At 49.9% G+C, this 24,105-nt stretch overlaps 1 protein-coding gene across 1 annotated transcript in view; it reads left to right on the top strand.

Moving 5' to 3' along the window:
* The window catches only part of IGF1R (insulin like growth factor 1 receptor), a 301,350-nt gene extending 278,536 nt beyond the window's left edge, over positions 1-22,814 (top strand). Inside the window, exons 18-21 of the mRNA XM_019637853.1 lie at positions 2,645-2,804; positions 5,686-5,815; positions 8,365-8,499; positions 15,231-22,814. Of these exons, the coding sequence (XP_019493398.1) occupies positions 2,645-2,804; positions 5,686-5,815; positions 8,365-8,499; positions 15,231-15,612 (807 nt within the window). The 3' untranslated portion in view covers positions 15,613-22,814. The remainder of the gene's footprint in view (positions 1-2,644; positions 2,805-5,685; positions 5,816-8,364; positions 8,500-15,230) is intronic.
* The last annotated feature ends 1,291 nt before the right edge of the window (positions 22,815-24,105 follow it).

Raw genomic sequence — 24,105 nt, 5'->3', positions numbered from 1 at the left:
GAACCCATGAGTCAACTCTTTAACTCATGGAGGCATGACTTCTAAGTGAGTAATTCTAAGAATAAAGTGGTAGATAAATACTTAGAAATAATAGCAGCAACATCTGCCTTTCATTTGGCTGCCTCGGTGGGTCTAAAGCCTTGCCCCTTTACCCTGACACTGCTCTGTGTTGAATAAGCTCTGTGGCTGCTGTGTGCCCTGGAATACTGCCCATTCTCAGCCCCATTTGGGTTTCTGTGGCCTTTCTCTGTTTGAGCTTAATCTTTTGTTTTCTCCTTTTAATTTGAAACTTAGTCACCTTCCAAGTAGCCGTGCTTTCATTTTAGTTCCAAGTACCTGTTCACGTGTGACTTCTCTTGTTCACAGCACGTGACTTTGGTGGTTCTGTGAGGGCCGTGAGTGTGAACCGAGGCCCGGAATGTGTGTGTGTGGGAGGCTTCCAACCTCTGCTCCTTCCCTGGATCTTAGGCCCCTTTTCTCCCCCGCTCACTCTGAAATGCACAAGCCAGCGCGCAGGAGAAAAGCTTGGTCAGATAGGTGACTGTCTCCAGATAGGTGAAAATACACGAGGCAGTGTATTTCTTATCAGAGGCATTCCAGGCACCTCTGAAAAGTATGCAACACTCACTCCCTCCCTCCCCAATTTCAGGCACAGAATGCAAATTTGGAGCACGTGGTCTTAGTTCCTGCTCTGCCACTATCTGCGGTCCTCAGTGTCCTCGTGTGTAAGCTAAGAGGGTTGGACGAGAAGATGACTGAATTCCTTTTCAGATTGAAAATTTGCTTTTAGATGTGTCAGATTGAAACCTGTTCTAACGCCTATCAAGGGTAAAAACAGGATTGCTTGTCCTGCAGTTTCATTATATTCTACCTGGCATCTCCCGCCCAAGTTAAGATGGGCTCATCTACCTCACGACATGTGGGTGCTTGTGGATAATGTGTCTTAAGTAGCGCTAAGCAAATGGCAGATTACTGCTCTCGCAAACGCCTGACAGCTCGGCTGTGTAGAGCTGGAACTGACAAAATGGCAGCCCTCTCTTTTAATACTTAAAAACGATCGATTCTGTTTTTCCTATTAATTAGGAACGGCCACTTGTCGTGAACACCTGTACTTAGCACTCCACAACTTAAGTATTATGAGCAGAACCTTAACATGTCACCTGCAGATGTCCTAGTGGGCCATGGGTCTCTAACACTCTGAGAAGGTCAAATGGAAATGGCACGTCCTGAAGAAACAAAGCTCGTCTAGAGGAGGCTCCCCTGTAAAAGAAAGTGGTGGCTTTGGCTTACTCTTGGGGACGTTTGTGTCACCTCCCCGGGCAGTTCAGTGATAAGTATTTTAAATGACCAGAAACGGTCTTGAGAGTCTCTTCAGAATTCAAATGGACGTGGAGTGGAGGGAACCAGCCAGGAGTACTTGGAGAGTTGTTAGACTGCTTCTAGAAGCTGCCTTTTAGCAGAAACTAGCACCTCACTGGGTGAAGCCAGCGTCCACTGAGTATGGACCCTGGCTAGGCACCAGCGGGCACTGTCAGTGTAGGTCCCAGGTCATCCTCTTGGCAGTGACCCCAACTTGACCCCTGTGTGGAAGAGCCCAGACAGTCTGATCCCAGAGTCCAGACGTGCCCTGTCTGAGGCCCACAGGGTTTTAGCTGGAGAGGTGACACATGGGACCTGTCAGAGCCAGATGGCTTTGCAATCTTGTAAGAGATACTTTATAGCCAGGGCAACTGAGGTAAAACTCTCTTGCAGTAAATAGTACAAGCAAGAGATGGTTAGCATCTCAACTGTGGAGTGCTGATTGGTTTTTGAACTTTTTTTTTTTCCAGGATGGAGAGACTTTCTGTTTTATGCAAAACTTTTTTTCTAAATGGATTTATTATGATTTGGGAGTATTTCTCTTTAATTCCAAAGCCAGTATGTTGCCCTCCTCTGCAAATAGGAAATCCTTATCCACTTGTTTGTGGATAAAATAGTTGCTTGTCACTATTTTACCTTGGTCCCCCTCCAGAATCAGCTTCAGCTGGACTTAAATTGTCCAATGCTTATTTTCCTTATTGCCCATACAAAATAATAATCCAAGGAATGCCACATTGTCAGGTGAAAAAAATTAGTCTTGATATTTTTGTACTTTAGAAGAAAATTGAAGAGAAAGGAAGATTACATTTATAACACTGCTTATGTGGGACAGAAAACACAAACTGTCCATTTGGGAAACACATTTGCGCATTTCCGCACAACCTTTACAATGCCCTCTCCCTCCTGTTACCTGTACTTTGATTCTAGAAATAAAAAAACAAAACAGAAACAGATAGGAGTTCGCATAACTGAGAATTATTAACATCAAAAAATGGCTTGTTTCACTTTACATAATTTTTTGCCCTACCCAGAATAGACAGTGCTGGTTGCAAGTTGTGTTCATTGGTGTTGCTCCCTGCAGCTCTGTGTGATGTGGTCATCCAGCAAGCACGTGATTCGACCACGAAGCAGATGCTATGGTCTCCGTAATAATACGTTTCTTCTGAGCACGTCCTGACCTGTGCTGCTCAGATTGCGCAGAGATGGATTCGAAAGAATGTGGAGTGGGAGAAATTCCTCAATTCTCATGTGAATTTTTATTTTTTATTTTTTTTATTTCCAACAGAATAATCCAGCCCTTGCTCCTCCCAGCCTCAGCAAGATGATCCAGATGGCGGGCGAGATCGCCGACGGCATGGCATACCTCAATGCCAACAAGTTCGTCCACAGAGACCTTGCTGCCCGCAACTGCATGGTGGCCGAAGATTTCACTGTCAAAATCGGAGGTGGGTCCTTCGCTTTTCAGATCCGGGAAGAACTCCAGTCGCATATGTTCTAGGGATTGAGTTAGCGTTAGGCTGCCTGTGGAGAGGTTTGCCAGTGCGTGCTGTAAGCGCCATGTCCTGCTCTTGGGAATAATATCACTGTCTCCAGTTGATAGCCAAGCACAGACCTGGCCGGGCCGGCCCTTGTCCTGAGAGCCTGTGGGCACAGTGCTTCACACAGTGGACAAGGATGGTCCCTTAGCTTGCCTTTGCTGGCACTTCAGGCATTTCTTGGCGGAACAGTGGTAAGTATTGGTTACAGAAATAATCGAGACAGTGTCTTCAGGTGATTCTGACTTGGGAATAAAAGTCACCATCCAAACTACCAATATGTCCTCCATTTTTCCAGCGTACAAGAAGCATTGTCCCCCTCCAGGGTCGATGGAGTTTTCTAAGAGTTGAGGTCCCCTAATGTGAAGTCCCTGGACAGAGCAGGGGTAGTGGCAAAGAGGTGGCAGTTCCTCAGGCGAAGGACGATCGCTGCCTCCTGGGGTCACACCCAGGCTTGTCAGCAGTCAAGCTATTGACCTCTCTGCTGTCACCCTTACGTAGCTGACCAACTATGTAAGGTGTGTCCCATTATTGCCACCACTCATTGTCACACCAACAAAAGGGGTTGGATTGCATTTCTGACCACCGGTTAGGAATTCATTTCAGCCATTAGGTTTGGGTTTTGCTTTGGTCTTTTAATCGGCCTGATGGAAACACACATCCCCTCAGGGCTGCTCAGGAAACCCCCTGCTCTTACCAGGACCCTTATCTTCCCACTGCAAGATGATGACGGTTTAGAAAAATACCAGATATTTCTCTGGAGAGACTGCACAGGAGACTTGACATCCAAAAACTATTGAAAATGAACTTCTTTGTCTAGGCTTTGAATGGTCTGTTCTGGAAATGCCAGCCATATGTTTTTCTTTAGCAATGATTTTGACGGAAATGTTTTGGCCCTATGGTGAGCAATGACTGTCCCTCTAGAATGGTTTCCAAATGAGGGGTTCGTGTCTTTCTTTGTAGTTCATAGGAGCTAGAGGTGATGAACGGAGCCATGTCACAGAGCAGACATCCCTCAGCCATCAGAGTTACTCATTCAGAAGCCACCAGAGTGTCCCTGGGTTTGGCCCTTGGAGACACCCACATGTTTGGTGCCCCTTGAAGTCTGAAAGGCTGCCCTGCCCCAGGGTTCCCAGGCAAGAGCCTCTGTGGTGACCACTGTCTGGGCTTCCTTTGTGTGCCCCACTCCTTTTCCCTTCCCCCCATTTCTCAGTGGGGGCTCAGATTGTTCCCACAGAGATGCCAACCAGCCCCCCTTCCCCAGGCCTGAGCTTCAACCTCAGTTCTGCCACTAACAGGTGAGGGACATGGGGCAAGTGCCTCCAGGTCTGGGAGCCCCAGTTTCTTCACCTCTGAAATGGGACGATGCTGTAACAGATCTGTGAGCTGGTGGGCGGGATTGGTGCAGGACACAGTACTGAGCATGTGCCATGTGGGTGGGGCGGGTCCCCAGGAATGTTAACACCGGTGGTCCTCAGTGTCCTGCCATCACCCTTCCTGGCATGTGGCAGGAGCTCAGTCTATGCCACTTCCTTCCCTGCTTCAAATCACCGTGGGAGCCCTTGTTGTGTCACTTGCCATTTGAAGGTCAACTCTCTGAGGACTATTGGCTATTTCACCGTGGGGCATATTGATAGTGATATTTTCTTTGTGCTTGTGATTTTCCTTCCAAAAACTTGAAAATTTTCCTTTGTGTTAGAAGAAATACTTCGTGTTCTTTTTCTATGGGTTCTTTTCTTCCCTCCCCACCCCCCTTTTCGTGCAAGTAAAGGCAGACCCTCCAATGTGCATGCCCCTGGATTAATTCTGAGATAAGGCCCTAACACTTCATTTTGATTCTTCACTAGGGGCTCAGAACTGTTTTTCCGATGCCCAGTGTCTCAGATTACAAATCTGGCCAGTCATTGTACCAGAGGCAATTTGATGGCCCTTCACGTAGGACAAGTAAATTATGTTGGTGAACGTTCACGGATCTTGGTTCTCTGTTTGACTTTGTAGCCTAACGTCTTGGTGGCAGAGTTAGAGACACGAGTGCACAGTTCCAAAAGGAGAGCAGCCCTTTTTCATGGGAAAGAGAACAGAAAAGTCCCTGTAGGAATAAGTTGCATGATTGAGTGGGAAATCAAACTCTGACAAAGAAGCAATAATTTAGGATTATAAAGCAAGGCTGCCATCAAACATAATTATGTGACATCTTCTAGAGACATTGAAAATGGAAGACATTTTCAAAACTGAGTGGGTGTATTATGTTGAAAAACATTATTGAGTAATAGCTTCAGGGGCCTAGTAAATAGCATCTCTTAGGCATCCTTCTGTGTACTTTTTTTTTATTTTTTATTGTGAATTGGTCTCACTATTTACCCCCTTCTTAGATGGCAAAACCACTTTCTTTCCTGTGACAATGGGGCAGTACTATACAGTAAATAAGAGTCAACATGCTCCTGGGTGTTTCATCGGTTTTAAAACCACATATGAATGACCTTCAGTCTACACAGTACACACATTTGCTTGATAAACTCCGGAACGTGACCATTTTTAAATTGCCTCTCATTTTACATGCAATAAGGGAATTAAGTCTTTAAGTTACCAAATTATAAATGTATTGAAAAGCAGAGATTTCTGGGTCTTCCCTTGTCACGTGGCTAGCCCCTCATCCTTGTGAAATGGCAAACACGGGTGTCCGGCCCCAGTGCATGTGGTACAGGACCCTCCGTACAAGCAGTGACAGTGCACCTTTGCTTCTCCCCGACAGCTGCTCAGCGTAACTCTCGGGCCCTCTCTCCCCTCACAGATTTTGGCATGACGAGAGACATCTATGAGACTGACTATTACCGGAAAGGAGGGAAAGGCCTGCTACCCGTGCGTTGGATGTCCCCCGAGTCTCTCAAGGATGGCGTCTTCACCACTCATTCCGATGTCTGGTAGGAGAGGCTCTTCCTGGAATGCGAGCCCCGAGCCCTCTTGCCTCCACAGATCTCACTGACTCAGCCTCGAGGGCTCGATGTTGCTCTTGTCTCCTGTTCCTTGTTACCCCATTTCCAGCTTTGGCGAAGTGTTACGTGAGCCACACTCCATCGTGGAAGTCTTCCAGTTGTAGGTGGGCTAGCGGAGGACAGAGAGCATTTGTGGGACCTAAAGAATTTGCAGGACCCTCTGGTCTCAGTGCTGAGCTGCTCAGCGTGTGGCTAGGAGCCGGATGTGTCAGCAAACTGTACCTCTGCTCCTCCCCCAGCCTCCACCAGCCTTTTCTCAGTTTATCTTTCACAGTAGATACGTGCAGCGTGTTTGTATGGCTCCCTCACCTAGTTAGACCTTCCTTTGTACACCTTGCTTTCTCTAGACCCAAAGCTTATGAATCTGGATGTGTCTTCCTGTTGCTCTCACTGTCACCTGTCCCCTTTCAGTTGTCATGCATGGCTGTTGACCCAGGGATGGCCTGGAAAGCAAACTGTCTCCCTTAATCCTAAATGTCTCTTGGGATAGGAAGCTCCCCAGCTGAGGAGCGCAGAGGGCCCTGGCTCGTTTGTTTATTGCAATTCCTCAGCAATGTTGTGGAGAGGCCGTCAGGTTCTGGAATACAACCGAGGTTCTTGGCACGCTCAGGCCCTGGCACCACTACCTTCTAGAACATGGGCTAGTTTCTTGGCTGTCCTCTTGGGAGATCCCACTGCTGATGTGTTACAGAAATGGTAGTTGTTTACTTCAGCTGTCTGGATGACCACAGAGGGGAGCTGTTTAAATAGTGATCGATAGCATGGTGGTTTCTTTTTTTTTTTTAACCTTGTGACCCTGTCACAGTTCAAGGTCCTTGGATCTCCTTTTGAAGGCAGGTGCAAATTGGAAATGGTGTTTGAATGGGACCCAGCAAAGCATAATTGCTTCTTGAGCTCAAGTAGGAGGTCTGTTTTGCAATCAGCCTGCCCAAGATGGTTACCTCTCTACTGTCAAACCAAAGTGCTCGACACCATGTTTAGAGATGGAGGTGACAGGGAGAGGATAGGCCTGGGTCCCTGCATTTGTGAGGACCTGGCGTGTGCCTGCAGAAACAGGGCAACTAGAAGCACAGTGCCCGTCCTCCAGGGATGAGGTCTTGTGGAGAAGAGGCAGTGACACTGACAGGTTGGAATCCCGGAAGCCTTCCCAGAGGGAGTGTGGGGCACTCTAAAGTATGCATTGTCACCTATGGAGCAGGACAAAGCAGATGCCTAGCCGTGGGCCTGCTCAGGGAGGCCATGGCAGTGGAAAGTGCTTTTTGCCTAAGGAAGACAGTGGGGCCTCCTCAAGCAGGTGAGACTGAAGTGAGATTGAGCAAGGCCTCAGATGTGTGTTAGGGGTGTGGGGCCAATTCTGCGGGCTTTGCAGACTTCTAAGGCTTCTGAACAGGAGCGTGACCTAGCGCTGTGTTTTAAGTTCATGTGAGCTGAGTGTAAGGCTGCACTGAGTAAGACGGTGGTGCCCAAAAGGAGGTGCCAACAGGAGGGGATTATCTGCACTGACCATACCTGTGGACACACCTGAGCCTGAATTGGGAAGCAGTGGCAAGACTGCAAGGAGGCCGAGGGAAGGGTGGCTGCATGTCAACTGCTCAGGTGGGATGGGATGTCACCTAGAGTGAGGCCAGAACAGGGTTGGGGGCCGATTTGAGTTGGAGACGCGTTACATTTGTGGACAGCCAAGGAACTGGACGCTTGAAACAGAGCCATCAGGGCCGAGAGAGTCATCGTGGCAGCCATCCAGTGAGAACTGGCCGCTTGAAAGCCACGGACACAGCCAGGGAAAGCACATGGAGGGCAGGAGCAGAAATGGACCCGGGAGAGAACCACACTTCAGGGGGTTTCTCAGGCCAGGCCCTCAGTCAGTCAGAGAGCCAGCTTGTCATTTCTTGTGCCGAACCACATTTCAGACGTGAAGGTGGGAGTTGCAGCGTCCGTGGCATGCCGCCTGTGTGGCAAGGCCGATGTCAGGATGCATACAGCACACAGCCCTCGGCCCAGGCCCGGAGCACCACGCTTCGGCCTCTGCTCTGCGCTTTTCTAGGTCTCTTGTGCAATATAAAGACTATTTCTTGGTCACTGGCAGTTAAAAAGGGCCTTGGGTGGGTCAGTCCTCTGATGGCTAAGATTCTATTTATGTATAACATCTGCTGTTAGTATCAGTGTGTACAGAACCTGTTGTCCATGGAAAGGAGCTGAAGCAACGAATAAAACTTTCTGGTACACAGTCTGAGGCCTGAAACTCCCTCCACTTCAGCGTGCCCAGCTCTGCCATCTGGGCTGTGTTTACTCTCCAGGACCCATTAGTGGTAGTGAATGAGGACAAATGTCCCACACTTAGCCCCCCAGTGCCTGGCTCACTGTCCAACACGTGGAGGGTAGTTTTTCGGGGCCCAGGGTGGAAGAAATGCTGGAGCGGAGGGGGCAGCATGGTTCTGCCATCCTGTCAAGATCTCACATTTCTCCTGTCATGGCAGGTCCTTTGGGGTTGTCCTCTGGGAAATCGCCACGCTGGCCGAGCAGCCGTACCAGGGCCTGTCCAACGAGCAAGTGCTGCGCTTCGTCATGGAGGGTGGCCTTCTGGACAAGCCGGACAACTGCCCCGACATGCTGTACGTATTTCTGGGGTCACAGGACGTGGGTGGTTCTGAGAGCTAGTCTGTCAGGCCAGTGGGCACTGACGGCCAGGAGCGGTTTAGAAGAGGGTCATGTGACAGAAGTTACCTTAATTCCACCCCATCTCCCTCGATCCTTTAGTTCTGATTTGTAGTTTGTACTGTGGTTTCTGAGGCTAACGTTTCTCGGAAATATTTGCCCAAAACAATCCTTACTCATCTCCTCCATGCAATATCTAGGAGGGGGAAAAAGGCAACACTATGACACTGGTTCCTCTTACGCCAAGTTCACAGCTAGTTGCTGTGCACAAAGCTCTGTGAGCAGGATGCCTTTGTGTATTGTGCAGGGGAAGCATCCGGGCCATTTCGGGCTGTTGGCAGGACTCAGCTCTGGGGGCTGTGGGACTGAGGTCCCGTGTCCTTGCTCCGAGAGGCCGAGGCCGCTCCCAGCCCTTGCCCCTCCACTCCTCCCCGCCATAGGCCTTCTCACATCTTCAAGGCCAGCGAGAGAATCTCTGCTGCATTCACTGTTTTTTACCTGATTCAGTCCAATCCACCCAAGATCATTTCCCTTTTGATTAAGTCAGAGTCACCTGACCAGAAACCTAACAAAGGAGTGAAATCCCATCATATTCACCCCCTCAACCTCCATGCACATAGGGTGCTAACACCTAGGCAGAAATCTTGGGGGCCATCTTGGAATCGGATTTCCATAGTCTGGGAAGCAGAAACCATTGTCCTATCAATAAGCCAAGGTGTTGTTTTTCTCTGACGCACTTGGAGAAACTGGGTGCCCCTCCCCTGTGCTTTGGGTCATGTGAGCTGGGCGTGATATTTTTTAACTGCTGCTTCCGAATGTTTGTTCAGCCAAAGCCTGTTCCGTCCCGTGAACAGCTTGCATGGTATTAAGAAAGAGGGGCCAGAAACTGCCATAGGGAAGGCAGCATCTATGTGTGCGTGTGTGTGCATGCATGCTTGTGTGTGCGTGTGTGTATGTGTGTGTGGGGGGGGCAGGGGGACCCCTTGATCATCTGAGCACAGTCTGGGCTAGGAAACCTGCATGTGTCCTGGACATGAGCACAGGGTGGGGCCACCAGTGATGGGGCTCCACTTCTCACAGGGCAGTGCATGAGGGGGACACTGGGCTTTCTGAACTCATCAAGAAACTCCCCATGACTGACTTATCGGGGTGATCCCTTTATAAGGTATATAAATGTCCAATCACTGCGTTATATACCTGAAACTAATACAATATTGTGTGTCAGCTATAGGTAGAAAATAAATTAATTTAAAAATAAATAAATTTTTAAAAAAAGAAAAAGAGGAAGAAACTTCCCAATACAGCCTCTTCAGACCTTAGGACCCAAACTTGGAAGAGACCCAGAAGACTTTATTTTTTAGTGCATTTTCCTGCCTGGTGTAGAAATTCTCTCTTTCCCCACCTGTATTCGTGTTTTTATCACAGTGTAACATCACCTAAAACCTAACAGTTTACAACGATTAGCATGGATCACAGAGTTTCTGAGGGTTGGGAATGTGGGAACAGCTTAGCTGGTGCCTCTGACCTGGGCCTCCTAGGAGACTGCTCTCATCTGAAGGGTTGACTGGGGCTGGGATCAAGGTGAAGTGTCACCTGAGGTCTGAGTTTCTTCATGACGCTGCTCAGGTGTCTTCATGATGCTGCTCAGATGTCCTCATGCCATGCAGCTGGCCTCTCCTCGAGCAGGCTCAGCAAAGTTTTACTCTTAAAGGACAGATGAGTAAATAGTTTCAGCTTTTGGGCTCATGCAATCGCGATTGTGGTACTTAGTGCAAAAGCAGCCCTAGATATCACATGAGTGACTGTGGCTGGGCCCCAGCAAACCTTTATTTTTGGATACTGAAATTGGACTTTCACATAATTTTCATGTCACAAAATATTATTCTTATTTTGATGTTTTTTCAACCACTTGCAAATATAAAAACCATTCTTAACTCACTGGCCTTGCAAAATCAGACATTTGGCCCGCAGGCCCCGAGCTTGCCTGCCCTACCCAAGAGTAAACGATCCTACAGCTGAGCTGACCCCGCAGTCCTCAGAAGTCACACTCCGTATTTTCCAGTGTCTCCTGACACGTGGGGCTACAGGGCATCCCTATTTGACATGGGGGAGACCACATGGGGCGTGACCACCAGGAGGTGAGGCCACTGGGGTTTTGGAGGCTGGCTGCAGTACCCCAGTGGCTCCCAGTTCCCTTCACAGGTGACTGCTCTCCACTTTGAACTGTGTCATCAGTGTACTGTTAGCCTATGATAAGAAAGACTGTCCTCTGGAACAGAAGTGGAGACGATGGGGGATGAGGAGTGACGCCCATTGAATCTGCGTAAAAGTGTGTGCGGTGCCAGAATGGAGGCGAATACTAGGGTGGGGGTGCTTTAGCGAGCTGACAGACAATCCCAGAAAGCAGGTGTGAGTTTCGTCCGTGTGGTTTGGGGGTGGTGGGAGGAGAGAGAGCTTGTTTTTGAGCTTTCTCTTGGACTTGGGGAAAAGTTTGTCTCTGAGAAACTTGTGGGACTCTTAAAGTTGATCCAACCCCCCAGGTGACTGGAGTTTTCATATGAATTTAATATGCCTGGGAAGCAGCCCACCTGCCATGGGAACGGCAGTGTGCTTCCTGTTCCCAGAGTAGAGTGACAAGGAAATTTACATGGAGCACTTATTCTTGGATATTAAATGTTTAATTCAGGAGGCATGTCTGCTGCGTTGCCATCCAGAATCCCCTTGGCAAATTGTTCCCCCTTCTAAGAAAAGAATAGAATGAAAGGAGGCACGTTGGTTTCAGAGGGAGTGTCTATGTTGTCCTTGTGACTTTACTGATGAGCGTAGGTAAGGAAGGAGCGTCCTGGGAGAGGGGTTCTTTGGTTACAAGAAAAAAGAACAGACTCTTGTTTCTCCCAGAGGAGAGGGACGTCACCGAGCCCTTGGGACTTGCCAGAAAGCCCGGCTGGGCCTTTGTGGGGTACAGCAGCCACTTGAGTTGTGTGGTTTTGTCCGTCTGGACGGGCACCCACAGGGCAGTATGGGAGCGGGGTGCTCAGTGGCTGGGGGACTGCAGCTCAGCATCTGGGAGACACTTCGGCTGTTTGGGGGTGCCTATGAGCTGGTGAAGTGCACCCCCTTCGTAGCACAGAGAGCAGAGGCTTTAGAGAAAGGCTCCATGGTTCAGGGCTCAGCGTGTCCAGGCCCGGAAGTCTCAGCACTGGGACTCGGTTTGAATTCACTTAGCAGGTGGCACAAGATCAGACTTGGCTTGTGGTTTGCTGGTAGATCCCATTTTAAATCGATGATGATCGTCCTTAACCTTTTCTCGATGCCCAGGTCTCTATATGTACACCACAGAAGGCCCTGAGCCCTTCCGGGTACGTGCTGGCCACTGATATCCCAGAGTGGGGGCTGTAAGGAGGGGCCCTGGCTTTGACAACGTCTGGTGACTGGGAGGACTGGCTCTGAATGCAGGGTGAGAGCAGAGGTTTGCCCTGGCTAACCCTCGGGCCCAGGGGCTGCATTGTCTGTGGGTCAAACGCCCACCATATTCCATGGTAGCCCTTGCCAGGGAAGTCTGCAGCCTTCAGGAAAGAACTTGAACTTCTTAGCCTAGAGAGCCCTCAACTCATTAGACGAGTCTGGAGCAGAGTCAGTAGACTGGGGTTGCTTTGTGGGTGTCTGCATGGCGTTTTCTGTCACTGAGGAAAGAGCCCCGAGTCCTGTGCTGCAGGTTTTGTAGGATCTGAAGGGTCAGGAATGACCGCTCCTGCCCAGCTAGCCTTGTGATGGGCTTTCCCGAGTTTAATCTCTGCCCCAAGGCGGGTACATGGGGTGAAGGGTCGGCAGGCCTCACTGTCCTTCCTGGCTGAGCAGCGGGTTCATAGGACAACCCTGGCTGTTGGGAGCTGCCAGGAGGAGGTGGCAGAGGGGCACCCCAAGCCCTCCTGGTCCTTCCTGGGACCCGGTCTCCGCGGTGAGGGTCATCTATCACTTGGACTGAGGCTGTGCTCATGTTTGGACACTGGGTGGTCACCACCTGCCAGCACACAGCAGGGTGGGGCACGCACACACCGCTATGTGCAGGATGGAGTGGACAGTGCAGTTGTCCCTCTGTCCTCACATGCCTGACTGCCACCCAGCCTCCTGGGTCACACGTGTGTCTGTGAAGCTGCTTCATGCAGGGTGGCAGCTCCATGTGGTTGGTCCCTATCCCCTGCGCTGGGCAGTGTACATGCCCGCCCCCCCCCCAGTGAGAGGGGGTTCTGTGAAGGCCCACTCCAGCTCACTAGAGCTGACTAGTTGTAAAAAATGTGCTTTTCCAAAGAGCAGTTTTATCAGCTCATAAATCCTTCTAGAATCGACTGGAAAGTTTTCTTGTGGAGATAGTGTAAACAAGGTCTGGAATCCCACAGAGTAAAAAAGACTTCCTTTTATGGACAGCACTGGAAGGGCTGTGACTCTGGAGTGGTTTAGAAGCAGGGTCACATGGCTTGTTGGTGCTGATGTCACTCACAGCCCTGTCCTGCTGGTGACACCTCCTCAGCCCTGGGCTGCAGGGGCCCAGAGCCAGGGCACATCACGCGTTTTCGGCCCTGGCTCTGTTTCCATTCAGGGATCAGTCAGTCACCAGAGAGGAAATCGCAGCTGAGCCATGGGGAGATTTTGTATTTATGGCCCCTTTTTATTTTGGGGAGGGAGGGGTCCTCTTGCTTAGGAAGTGATGGGGGGCATGGGAAGAAGGGGAGGAGGTACTGGCTTATCACTGCAAACTCCCCACAGCACCTGTGACTATCAGGGGGCAACCAGGGGAAGGAGGGCTCCTGGCGGGTCCATGTGTCTCTTGTTTAGTCTGAGGGAAAATCCCTTCTTCTGAGGCAGGTGTCCCAAGTGCAGCCACACTGTCTCACAGAGAAGGCCGTCCCAGCTCCACGCTCACTAGCGTGGGGACGTGGGACAAATGATTCCATCTCTTCACACTTGCGCTCCCTCATCTACAAAGTGGGGACGTTCCCCAGGACACCTACTTGTCAGGCTAGTGAGGACAGCGGCTCACATGTAAAACTGGGGGGGGGGTGAGGGGGCGGATATAGTCTTCATGTTTCGTCTCATCCTTTTCCCTTAGAGCTGGGGTGGCAAGCTTCTCCCATGAAGGGCCAAATGGTCTCTGTTCCAACTCCTCAGCTCACTTGAGAGTAGCCACAGACACTACATAAACACAAGTGTGTTTCTGCTCTAGTAAAACTTGATTTATAAAAACAGGCATCAATGCAGGCAGCAAGCCTCTCCCCAATTCCCACCTGCCCTCGGGCTACAGCCTCTTCCATCTGACTGGACCTGTCACCTTTTCCCCACATCTCCCCATAGCTGGCCCGTGGGCATGGCGCTTTCTTTCCCCAGGCCTGTATCTGTGCCCTATGGGCCTGTCCCCTTGGAACTCTTCCTGGGGCCAGACCTAAGCCAGGTGGTCTGTTGGTCAAGTGTCAACCTGACAGGTAGTTGGAAGCCAGGGTGGGGTGCTTTGAGCTTCCTAGATGTGGGGACCTCCATTTGGCCGCTTTCGTGGAAAAGCATTTCTTTAGCCAGAAGTTTTCAAACAAAACAGAGTAGACTTTTCTGGCGAGAACAGAAGTGGGAGGGAAGGCGGTGGTTTCGAGCTCGTGAGAAAGGGCTGCTGGCTGGTCCCTTCTCAGAACGATGGCCTCCTGTGCACTTGGTGGCAGCCTGGTCATGTGCTTGGCCACCCCCTTTCTGCTCCAAAGGTCTCCTTAGCTGGCTCTCTCTGCATTCTGGGTGAATAAAGCGCCCCCTTGTCCCGCTGCCATTCCGAACCTTGTCAAAGCCTTTCCTGGGTCGGGGTGGCTGGCCACACCCCAGCACCATTCCGCCTTTCTTCTGTATGTGGCCTCCTGTTATGGAAGGGGTCGGGCCTCGGTCCCATTGCCAGGACAACTCCCTGTGGCCCACGTGACTCTGAGGGCCTCATGGAGGTTTGTAGTTCAAGTGCCATCATGGCTGGTGAGACCCAGGCACAGCAGGGGCTTCTCACCGTGTTCTCTGCCTGTCCCTGGCTTGGTGGGGTCTCTTCCACTCAGCACAGCCTGGGTCACAGGCTCCGCCACTGCTCAGCAAGCAGCCTCAACCCCTTGTCCCTGAGCTTGGCTACCTGGCGAACGTGGGACATGCACTCCTGCCATCTGACAGCTCTGCCCCTCATCCTGCCTGTCCCACAGCTTCTCTGTCAGCAGTCCCCTGCCACCAGGAGCAAGCTTAGAAATAGCATAGGTGGGACTGAAGAGAGATCACTGTCGGGAAAGCTGTGATCTCTCTGCAGCCTTATCGGTGAGGAACCAGAGGTTTCCTGCTGTTCACTCTGGAAAGGGTGTTTAATCAGTGGCTGTAGGAGATGCTGCATGCAGAAAGCAGGTTTGCGTGTTTTTAATTTCTTAGCACTGTCACCATAAACAATCGCCTAATAATGGACTCTGTGGGCACCGAGATGTGTCCTCCTCAGGAAATAAGAGTTGGGTTTTGGACCACGGAGCGTCCTGGGTCCCGGGCAAAGTGAGTGCAGTGAGGCCATTAGGGTGGAAAGCGAGGCTGGGGTGTGGCAGGAACCCTGTCAGCCCCCGCTGGGCGCATGAAGGCCGCTTGGCTGCCTATGCCCTGCCCAGTTGGGCCCACCCACTGTGTGTCTTCACCCCAGGTTCGAACTGATGCGTATGTGCTGGCAGTACAACCCCAAGATGAGGCCCTCCTTCCTGGAGATAATCGGCAGCATCAAGGACGAGATGGAGCCCGGGTTCCGGGAGGTCTCCTTCTACTACAGTGAGGAGAACAAACCGCCTGAGCAGGAGGAGCTGGACCTGGAGCCCGAGAACATGGAGAGCGTCCCCCTGGACCCCTCGGCCTCCTCCTCGTCCCTGCCGCTGCCTGAAAGACACTCAGGACACAAGGCTGAGAACGGCCCGGGCCCCGGTGTGCTGGTCCTCCGGGCCAGCTTCGACGACAGACAGCCTTACGCGCACATGAACGGGGGACGCAAGAATGAGCGGGCCCTGCCTCTGCCCCAGTCTTCCACCTGCTGATGCTGGGAGCCGGGACCCTGCAAAACAGTAACGTGTGTGCACGCTCGGCGGGTGGGGGGAGCGAGTTCTAACAATCCATTCACAGCCTCCTGTACCTCAGTGGAGCTTCAGAGCTGCCATGCTGCCCACGGGGACAGCTTCTCTGCAGTAAACACACTTGGGATGTTCCTTTTTTCAATATGCAAGCAGCTTTTTATTTCCCTACCCAAACCCTTAACTGACATGGGCCTTTAAGAACCTTAATTACAACACTTAATAGCAACAGGACACTTGAGAATCGAGTCTCCTCTCTCTTTCCCTCTCTCCTCCCTTCTCTCTCTCTCTATCTCTTCCCCTCTCCCTCTCCCTCACCTCTCCTTTCTTTCTGCTTCATAATGGAAAAGCATTGCCACATGCCCAGCTGGGACACCCTTTTTGTCAGCCTGAGGAAATGGCTGTCCCTCCCTCATGTCCCCACATCGCCCCTCTGCACACCTGCCTGTCACCGTAGGTCTTTATAAAACACGTTGAGATGGCATTTTTTAAAACTGTTATCTTTAACCTTCTTCGGGACACACGACATTTTAAAAAGCGCCATCACTCATCCAAGGTTGTTACCAGGTTAACGCTGCCAAATTCCGCCAAACCCCGGAACTTTATCCTTCACAACCCTGCACTTATTTTCTTGCTTCCAGAGGCGTGGGGCGGTCACTCGTGTAGGAGCCACGCGGGCCATGCACTCCCGCCTGATCGTCCCCTGGTGTTCTTTTTAAGTCTCACGCTCACACAGCTCCATTTGCTTTTGACTAGGGTATTGTGTGGGGGAACCGGACAGATGGGACTTCCTCTCAGAGAAGATGGGGAGCAGCTGAACTGGCCTCCCCGCCCCACTTCCCCACCCCCACCTTCTAGCCCCCAGGAACTCTGCAGCAAACAGGCCCTGTGGAGAGCCTGGCAGACAGGCTCTGAGTAAAGGCGGTCCACGTGCCAGTATCCTACCCCCCACCCCCAGCCTCCACTCCCGGCCCCCATGGACACAGATGGGAAGGGGTTCCCAGGGACTCAGCCCAGCTGTTTATGCAGGTTTGCAAGGAAAGAAATTCAAACACCACAACAGTCAGAAGAAAAGCAGTAAGTGGATTCAAGCATTCTCAGCGTTGTTGACATTTTCTCTGTTACTAGGACTTCTTCATGGGTCTTACAGTTCTATGTTAGACCATGAGACATTTGCATACACATCGTCTTTAATGTCACTTTTATAACTTTTTTACGGTTCAGATATTCATCTATACGTCTGTACAGAAAAAAAAAAGCTGCTATTTTTTTTGTTCTTTATCTTTGTGGATTTAATCTATGAAAACCTTCAGGTCTAACCTTTTTCCCTCTCTGCTCACTCCAAGAAACTTCTTATGCTTTGTACTAGAGTGCGTGACTTTCTTCTTCTCCTCCCAGTAATTGATACTGATATAACATAATTCGCCATGAACTGTTTGATGCCTTTTTATAAATACATCCTCCCCTCCCTGCTCCCCTGGCCCCATTAGTTCTGTTCTCACCCAGAGGCTCTGCGGGCCCGAGGCTGGTGCGGGCAGGCAGTGGCAAAGTGGTGGAAAGGCCTCGAAGGTGCCGTCCGTGTGCCGTGCCCCACCCTTTCCTCGGCCTGCTCTCACACAGCATTTGAGTCTGTTACAGTGCAAGACATGCAAACTCAGGTCAGAAAAAAAAAAAAAAAAGGTTCAGTGTTTCTGGTCACCAAGGTTGAAATGTCTCCCCTTCTCTTCCCCTGGCCTTTGTTTTGGTTGTAACACATAGATCTATTTTTTTAATTCTTGGGTACAACAGCAGTTTGAACTGCAGACACTAGGCATTTGGATGACTTTTTTTTTTTTAAGTGGATAGTGAATCCTTCCATCCCATGACAAACAGCTGCTGAGTCCAAGGGTGCAGACGAGTGTGGTCCAGCGGGTGCCTCGGGCCTTCTGCCATCACCCTCCACATGGACCTACCTGTCTGTAGAACTGAAAATCCCCAGGGACCTGCTTGGCGCTGCTGGCAGGCAGCGGGACGCAGGCGCAGCTTCCTGGGGAGGAGGGAGGGTGGGCGGCAAGCCTACTAGACAGCCGGTGGGGCAGTGCAGGCTCCCCAGTGGCCCAGGAGCCCACGCTCTCCCTCCCCGGGAACCAGGGCCTGGCTCTGCCACGCTTCTCCTTGGCCAGGAATCCAAGTCCTTGGGGCCCGGGGGTCTTGTTTTGTTTAGTTTTTAGCACTTCTCACCAGAGTGATGACAGCACAAGAGTTGCTTCTGGAATGGAAATGTTTAAATTATGAGTAAGAACAAAGCTCCAACACGATGATTGCTAGTTGTGACTGGAGACGAAACACACAAGAGAAAGTTGGTGCTTTTTTTGCTCGTCACTAGTTTCAGTTCCATCGTTTTCTCTAGCCTCTGACCCATAGATTTTCCCATTAAAAAAAAAGAGAAAAAGAAAAAAGTTAATTAAGAAGGAATTACATGTAGGGAGTTTGCTTTTAATTTATTTTCTGATTCCAGTTTTAATCACTGTAGAGAAGCCCCATTATGAATTGAAATACTGAGAAAAGGGTTTGTGTGTATGTGTGTGCGTGTAAGACAGGACAGTTTTTTCTTTTTCTTTTCCCCAAGCATTTATCTACCTCACTCTTAATTTTTATATGTGTATATACAAAAAAGTGTACATCTCACCTTCCTCAGCACCTGACAATATGCCGTTGATACTGGTAACCTCATCCACACCACAGGCCACACACACCAGGTGACGCAGGGACAGGCCAGGCTGTGTTCCAGGGGCAAAGCAACGCTTTCTCACCTCTCCACTCGTTTCAAACAGCTTGCCTTTTTCTGAGACGTTTCATTTTACATTGCTTTTGTTCTTTTCCTCTTTCCCTAAGTGGTTGTAAGGTGTCAGGAGGTTCCTCCTCTCTGACCAGTGCCCCCTGCCCTCTGCTGGGGGCGGGGGGGGAGGTGAGGACAGCACTCAGTGTGTGTGGGGGGGACACTTGGCTGTCCCCTTCTGGTTGTCTGAAACCAACTGCTTTGTGCAGATTGAATAACAAACAGAGTCCCTCATTGGAAGAGCAGTTTCCAGGTTTTGGGAACAAGAAGCGCCAAGGGGGCGGGTGGTCTCTGTTAGAACCCCACCTGGAAAGGCTCCGTGCTGGGCTTTGCTCCGGGGGTGGGGGGTGCTCCCCTTGCTGCCCTGGACCAGGCCTGTGCCAGGCGGGGACCTGTTGTCGCTGCGCTGCTTCCATTTGGTGGGACGGCTGCCTGGGCGCCCTGCGAGCTCGGTCCGCCAGGCCTCCTGACCTCCCGGCCAACCCCTTCTAGAATGTACCGCAGAGAAACGTCCCTTCTCCCTCTCCCGCCTGTTCTCTTAGCTTCACCCTCACTTCCTCCTCCCCCAGGGGAAAACAAAGATGTACCAAACCTTCGGGCTGGAAGGGGCAGTGGTCAGCGCCAAGCCTCCTCCTGCGGCGGCACACCTCGCACAGGGCTGTGTCCCGGTCCTGTCGTCCTGCTGCTCACAGGGGTGGGCAGTGCGTTCCCCGATTCCAGCAGCTGCTCTCACAGGCACTGGTGACGATCTGGGAGCCGTGGTGGGGCCTTTCCCCAAGTGTGGGCGGCTCCTTTGAAAGTCCCAGTCCTGCCGCTCGGCTCAGGAGCACCCTGTCCTGTAAGAACACGCCTCTCCTCTCCCATGTCCCCTGGGGCCTCAAGGTCATTGAGAAATGCTGTTTGATCAGGGCTTTCTTCTTCCACACTAGGTGACCCCTGGGAATAGCGGCCTCCCCTCTCTCTTTTGCACATACTTACCGGTTTCCACAACTGGATCTCTTCCTTCAGCTGGTCATAAGGGTTTTGTTTAAACTGTCTGAGTTGTCGGTGTCATTTTGTTGTTGTGTTATGTAGGTGGTTTTCCTTTAGGTAGAAAGCCAACACTAACAGTGCAGTGCCCATCATACCCAATGCTTCAGAAACACTTAAATCAAAGAGAAAATTGGCTTGCGTGATGGTGCAGTCACTTTACTGGACCAAGCCTCCCACCTTGACTACACCCAGGCATCATCCATCCAACAGTTCTAGCCTGATTTTTATGCTGATTTCCCCCCCGCTGCTTCTTGATCTCCTTCTCTTTTTGTATGCTTCGAATAATTGAATCAAGCTGAGTTGTGGCGTTTTCCATGCAACCTCCTCTGGCAGCGGCTCCCGCTGCTTGAAGTGACATGAACCACTGAGGCACATCGTTGAATCGATGTGAGTGTTCAGACATTATCACACCCAGCCCTCCCCGAGGCAGCAGGAGCTGGTGTGCTGTGGGAGACGTGGTTGAACTTCCCCTGGGTGAGACCCAGACCACCCAGGTCTCCTTCACGGGAGGTCATGACGTTTGACACGCAGCTGGAAGGAGCTTCCTCCTTGGAAGATGGAAGACCGGGTTCGTGGCCAACACTGGCCTCGCCTTCCAGCCTGTTTCTCATGACTTCATGACTCCGAACGACATTTCAATGGTAGGAAAAGTGGCTTGGCGAAATAGAAGAGTGGTTATGGCAGAAGCACCCGAAGGAAAATGCTTGGCACGAGGTGGTATGTTGGCTGGGATAACAGATGGACGAGCCAAGTATGATGCCAAATTCTAGGCCAGTCTGTCCCACCGAAGCCTCTTTCTAAGCGGCCCTCCTCTGTGGGCAGGTGGCTGTATGTGATACGGGCCGCTGTCGTGGCGGCAAGCTCACACTAGTGCAGACGGGAGAGAAGGCTAGGATGCTGGGTCCGAGGTCTTCAGCTGTCACTGTCAGGTCCTCCCAGGGTGGCTGGACGGTGTCAAGGCAACTCCTTTCCAGAACATCAGCACCTTCCAGTTGACAGTGATCTCCATCCATGCTACACCTTGGCCCATTCCAGCAATCCCAGCAATGCATTTAAGGTTTGGGGTTTGTTATTTTGTTCATGTTACTTATGTGTTTGTCGGCTGTCTTTTCATTTCCTGGGCTAAGCAGCATTGGGAGATATGGACCAGAGATGCACTTTTTAAGACCCAGTGATGAAAGCCAAGCTTCCTTACTCCACTGTGACACAGTCAGAGGTACAAAGGAGCACTACAAGAAAGGATGTTTAGACTGACCCCTCTGTTGCCAGAGACGCTGAAGATACAGACCTTGGGCAGGCCCGAGGGTTTCATTTTTGGCCTCCAATTCAGATGACTAGTGGGTCACTTGGAGAAAAAGCAGATGAACCCTCCTTGATGGTCGGACAGTAGGAAACCATTGTAATGGGTCTTGACATGATGTGAAGAGAAGAATTGTGAGCAGAAGGGCACAGGGCTTGGAAGAAGTGGGGGCCATGTTTTGAACTTGATGGTTTCTGAAGGTGTCAGACCACATCAAGGCTCAAGAGTCATCTATGGGCATTTGGTTTCGACAAATAAACCTAGCATCCTACTCTGGAAACTGTTACTGCGGAGTTAAGTTGAATCATTCAAGGAACGAACTGCATCGCGCCCGGCAGTAGCCAGTTCCGGGGTATGACTTTAGGGTTTTGTTTTATTTTGTTTCTGCAAAAACATATGATCACTCATCTGTATGTCCACGTTTGTGTGTGTCCACATCTTTCTGGTAAACATTGTTTTAATTAGTCACACATTAGCATTTTCAATAGGGCTCTTAAGTCCAGTAGATTACGGGTAGTCAGTTGACGAAGATCTGGTTTACAAGAACTAATTAAATGTTTCATTGCATTTTTGTAAGAACATAGAATAATTTTATAAAATGTTTGTAGTTTATAATCGCCGAAAATAATTTAAAGACACTTTTTTTTCCCTCTGTGTGTGCAAATGTGTGTTTGTGATCCATTTTTTTTATGACACCTGTTTACTAGCTAGCTTTACAATATGCCAAAAACGGATTTTTCCCTGACCCAAGCCATGGTCCACCCTCTTTCCCCCTATGCTTTGTGCCCTAGTGTATAACAAAGAAATGATGAGGATTGAAGTAGTTCTGTATCTTCAGTATCTTGGTCTTCCAGAACCCTCTGGTTGGGAAGGGGATCACTTACTGGTCATTTCCCTTTGGAGTGTAGTGACTTTAACAGACTAAAGAACCTCACTGGCCAGGAAGCAGCAGAGGTGTTGGCACCCAGCGGGGCACGGGGTACCCTGGGGCATGTGGTTTGCTGGGTCAGTGGTTACCGGTTCTGCAGTGCCTCGAGGTGGAAGGGCTGACTGCACAGTTCCTGGTGGTCACAACCCACCCCCCGTAGAGACTTAGCACACAAAAGATGGCAATTTTGGTGCACGCGAGGTGTGGGCTTACCTGCCTTGTGTCATGATGAATGCTCTGTTACAAGGGAGAGACACTTTCTGTTTTTAGTTGAGGCAGAACACCGGAGATCTGTGTTTGCAATACAAAAAAGTTGTTTTTAAGGAAAACTACACGCACACACATTGTTGTTGGTTTTTTTTTTTATTTTTAAGTTTGACTCCATGTCCTCTAGCTCCCAGTGAATTAAGGGCCATGTCTACACACCTCCACGAAATCCCCGTTATTGGAAACACCCAATATCTGGGTGTTTTGCGCTACATGGGAGAAAGGTCCAGAAACAATTTATTGTCAGTTTTTGACTTTTGATTCGGATGTTTGGCGTTGGCGTAGACACATGCACAGGTGGAATAGATGCTCGGCAAAAGCACCTGTCTGCTTTCTAAGCCAGTGAGGTTGAGGTGAGGTGTGCCAGAGCTTGTCTACCTCTGGAACAACGACAACAACAAAAAATAATCAAACCAGAAGGCGCGATGGAATGGATGCATCGCAAATAATGCATTTTCTGAGTTTTCTTGTTTAAAAAAATTTTTTTAAAAAAAGGTAAAAAAAAATTAAAAAAAGGTAATAACATGGCCAATTTGTTACATCAAATGACTTTCTGTGTATAAATTATTCCTAAGAAAATTCCTCTGTTTATATAAAAACAAAATCAGTAGATGAAAAAATTTTCCAAATGTTTTTGTATATTCTGTTGTAAGAATTTATTCCTGTTATTGCGATATACTCTGGATTCTTTACATTATGAAAAAAGAAACTTTGTCTATTTTGAATGGCTGAAGCTAAGGCAACTTTAGTTTCTCTTACTCTGCTTTTTTCTAGTAGTTAAAAGTACTACATGGTTTAAGTTAAATAAAAGACTTCTGTATGCATTTGGGTCTCTGATGTTGTTCCCACCGCCTTATGAAAGCATCGCTGCACTTTTGAGACCGGGAAGCTGAGCTCTGGGTGGCATGTGTGTTCACACGTGGCACTTAAAGGTGTTCTGCGTGAAGGCTCTGCTTTATCTCTACAGCTGAACGTTCCCAGTGTGCAAACTGCTGGTGAGGACAGAGAAGCTATTCTGTTTCCCACTGTATGAAATCAGCCTGAAGAAAATCTGCATACCTACAATATAGATATCTGTACTTCCGTTTTGACTATTCTGGAGGCTTTTCCTGTTCCTTCCACTGACAAAAGTCAGATCAAGGCAGGTGGGGTCTGGGTGACGCTGGGGCAAGGGACTTAAACTCCACATTTCTGTGATGTTGGTACCTCAGAGCCCGTGTGCCTACTCTGAAGGGGCAGGGGGACAGTGAGAAAGCACACACAGGCTGTGGCTCGCTGGAGGTGTTTGAAAATGTTTGTTCCTTTCAAGCTGATGACCTTGGCCTGCCCTAGGACTCTATAATCCAGGCACCAGCATCTTTGCCTGGGAAATGGTCAAGGTAGGAGATGTGAATGCATGTTCAAAAACAAGGTATAGATGTTCTAGAATTAGACCAGAGATGCTTAGACACATCAGGAGGACAAGCTGATCAGTCATAACATTGAACATGGGACATTATGCTGTGCTAACAAACACTCCATAAAGAGCTTGATGGCAGATAGAAGTAAATCAGAGGCCACGCTTCCTGGAGACCTATTGAGTCTCACAAGTACTGGCACCTAAAACAAAAGGCCTTTCTAGAAGGGGACTCTCAAGCTTGGTGTTGCCCCAAGGATTGTGCTCACCGTTTTGGAGGCGTGGCATTCAGGGCACTGTCACCAGATGACCAATAGCTAGAGGCAGGCTCATGTCTGAGGTTCTGATGGCTGTGTGGTCTGCTGTGGTGTGGACACGGGAGTCCAGCGTGGCTCTCCCATGTTCCCGGGTGGGTTAATGCACGTCCTGGTCGCCGAGGGGCATTCTGCACTTGTCCTCGGAAGGAGCAGCAGTTTCTCCTGAGGATGAAGGTACTTGGTCTTCAGATGTGTCATCACCTATCCCCATGTGCCACTTCTTAGGACCACAAATCCAGTTGGGCTATTTCTGTTTTTGCCCTCACAGATCTGGCTACAAGCTGTGGGGTCTAAAAAAAATTAATGCTTTTCCTCCCACTGCCTAAGGTCTCCTAGCTGGGATGATAAAGTAACAGACAGGTTAACAGGAGAAAATCAAAATTTTAATACATACCCCGGGGA

The sequence above is a fragment of the Hipposideros armiger genome, unplaced genomic scaffold, assembly GCF_001890085.2.
Source record: "Hipposideros armiger isolate ML-2016 unplaced genomic scaffold, ASM189008v1 scaffold_35, whole genome shotgun sequence".
Lineage (NCBI taxonomy): Eukaryota > Metazoa > Chordata > Mammalia > Chiroptera > Hipposideridae > Hipposideros > Hipposideros armiger.
The sequence above is the reverse complement of the archived record's forward strand: the minus strand, read 5'-3'. Positions and strand labels throughout refer to the sequence as shown.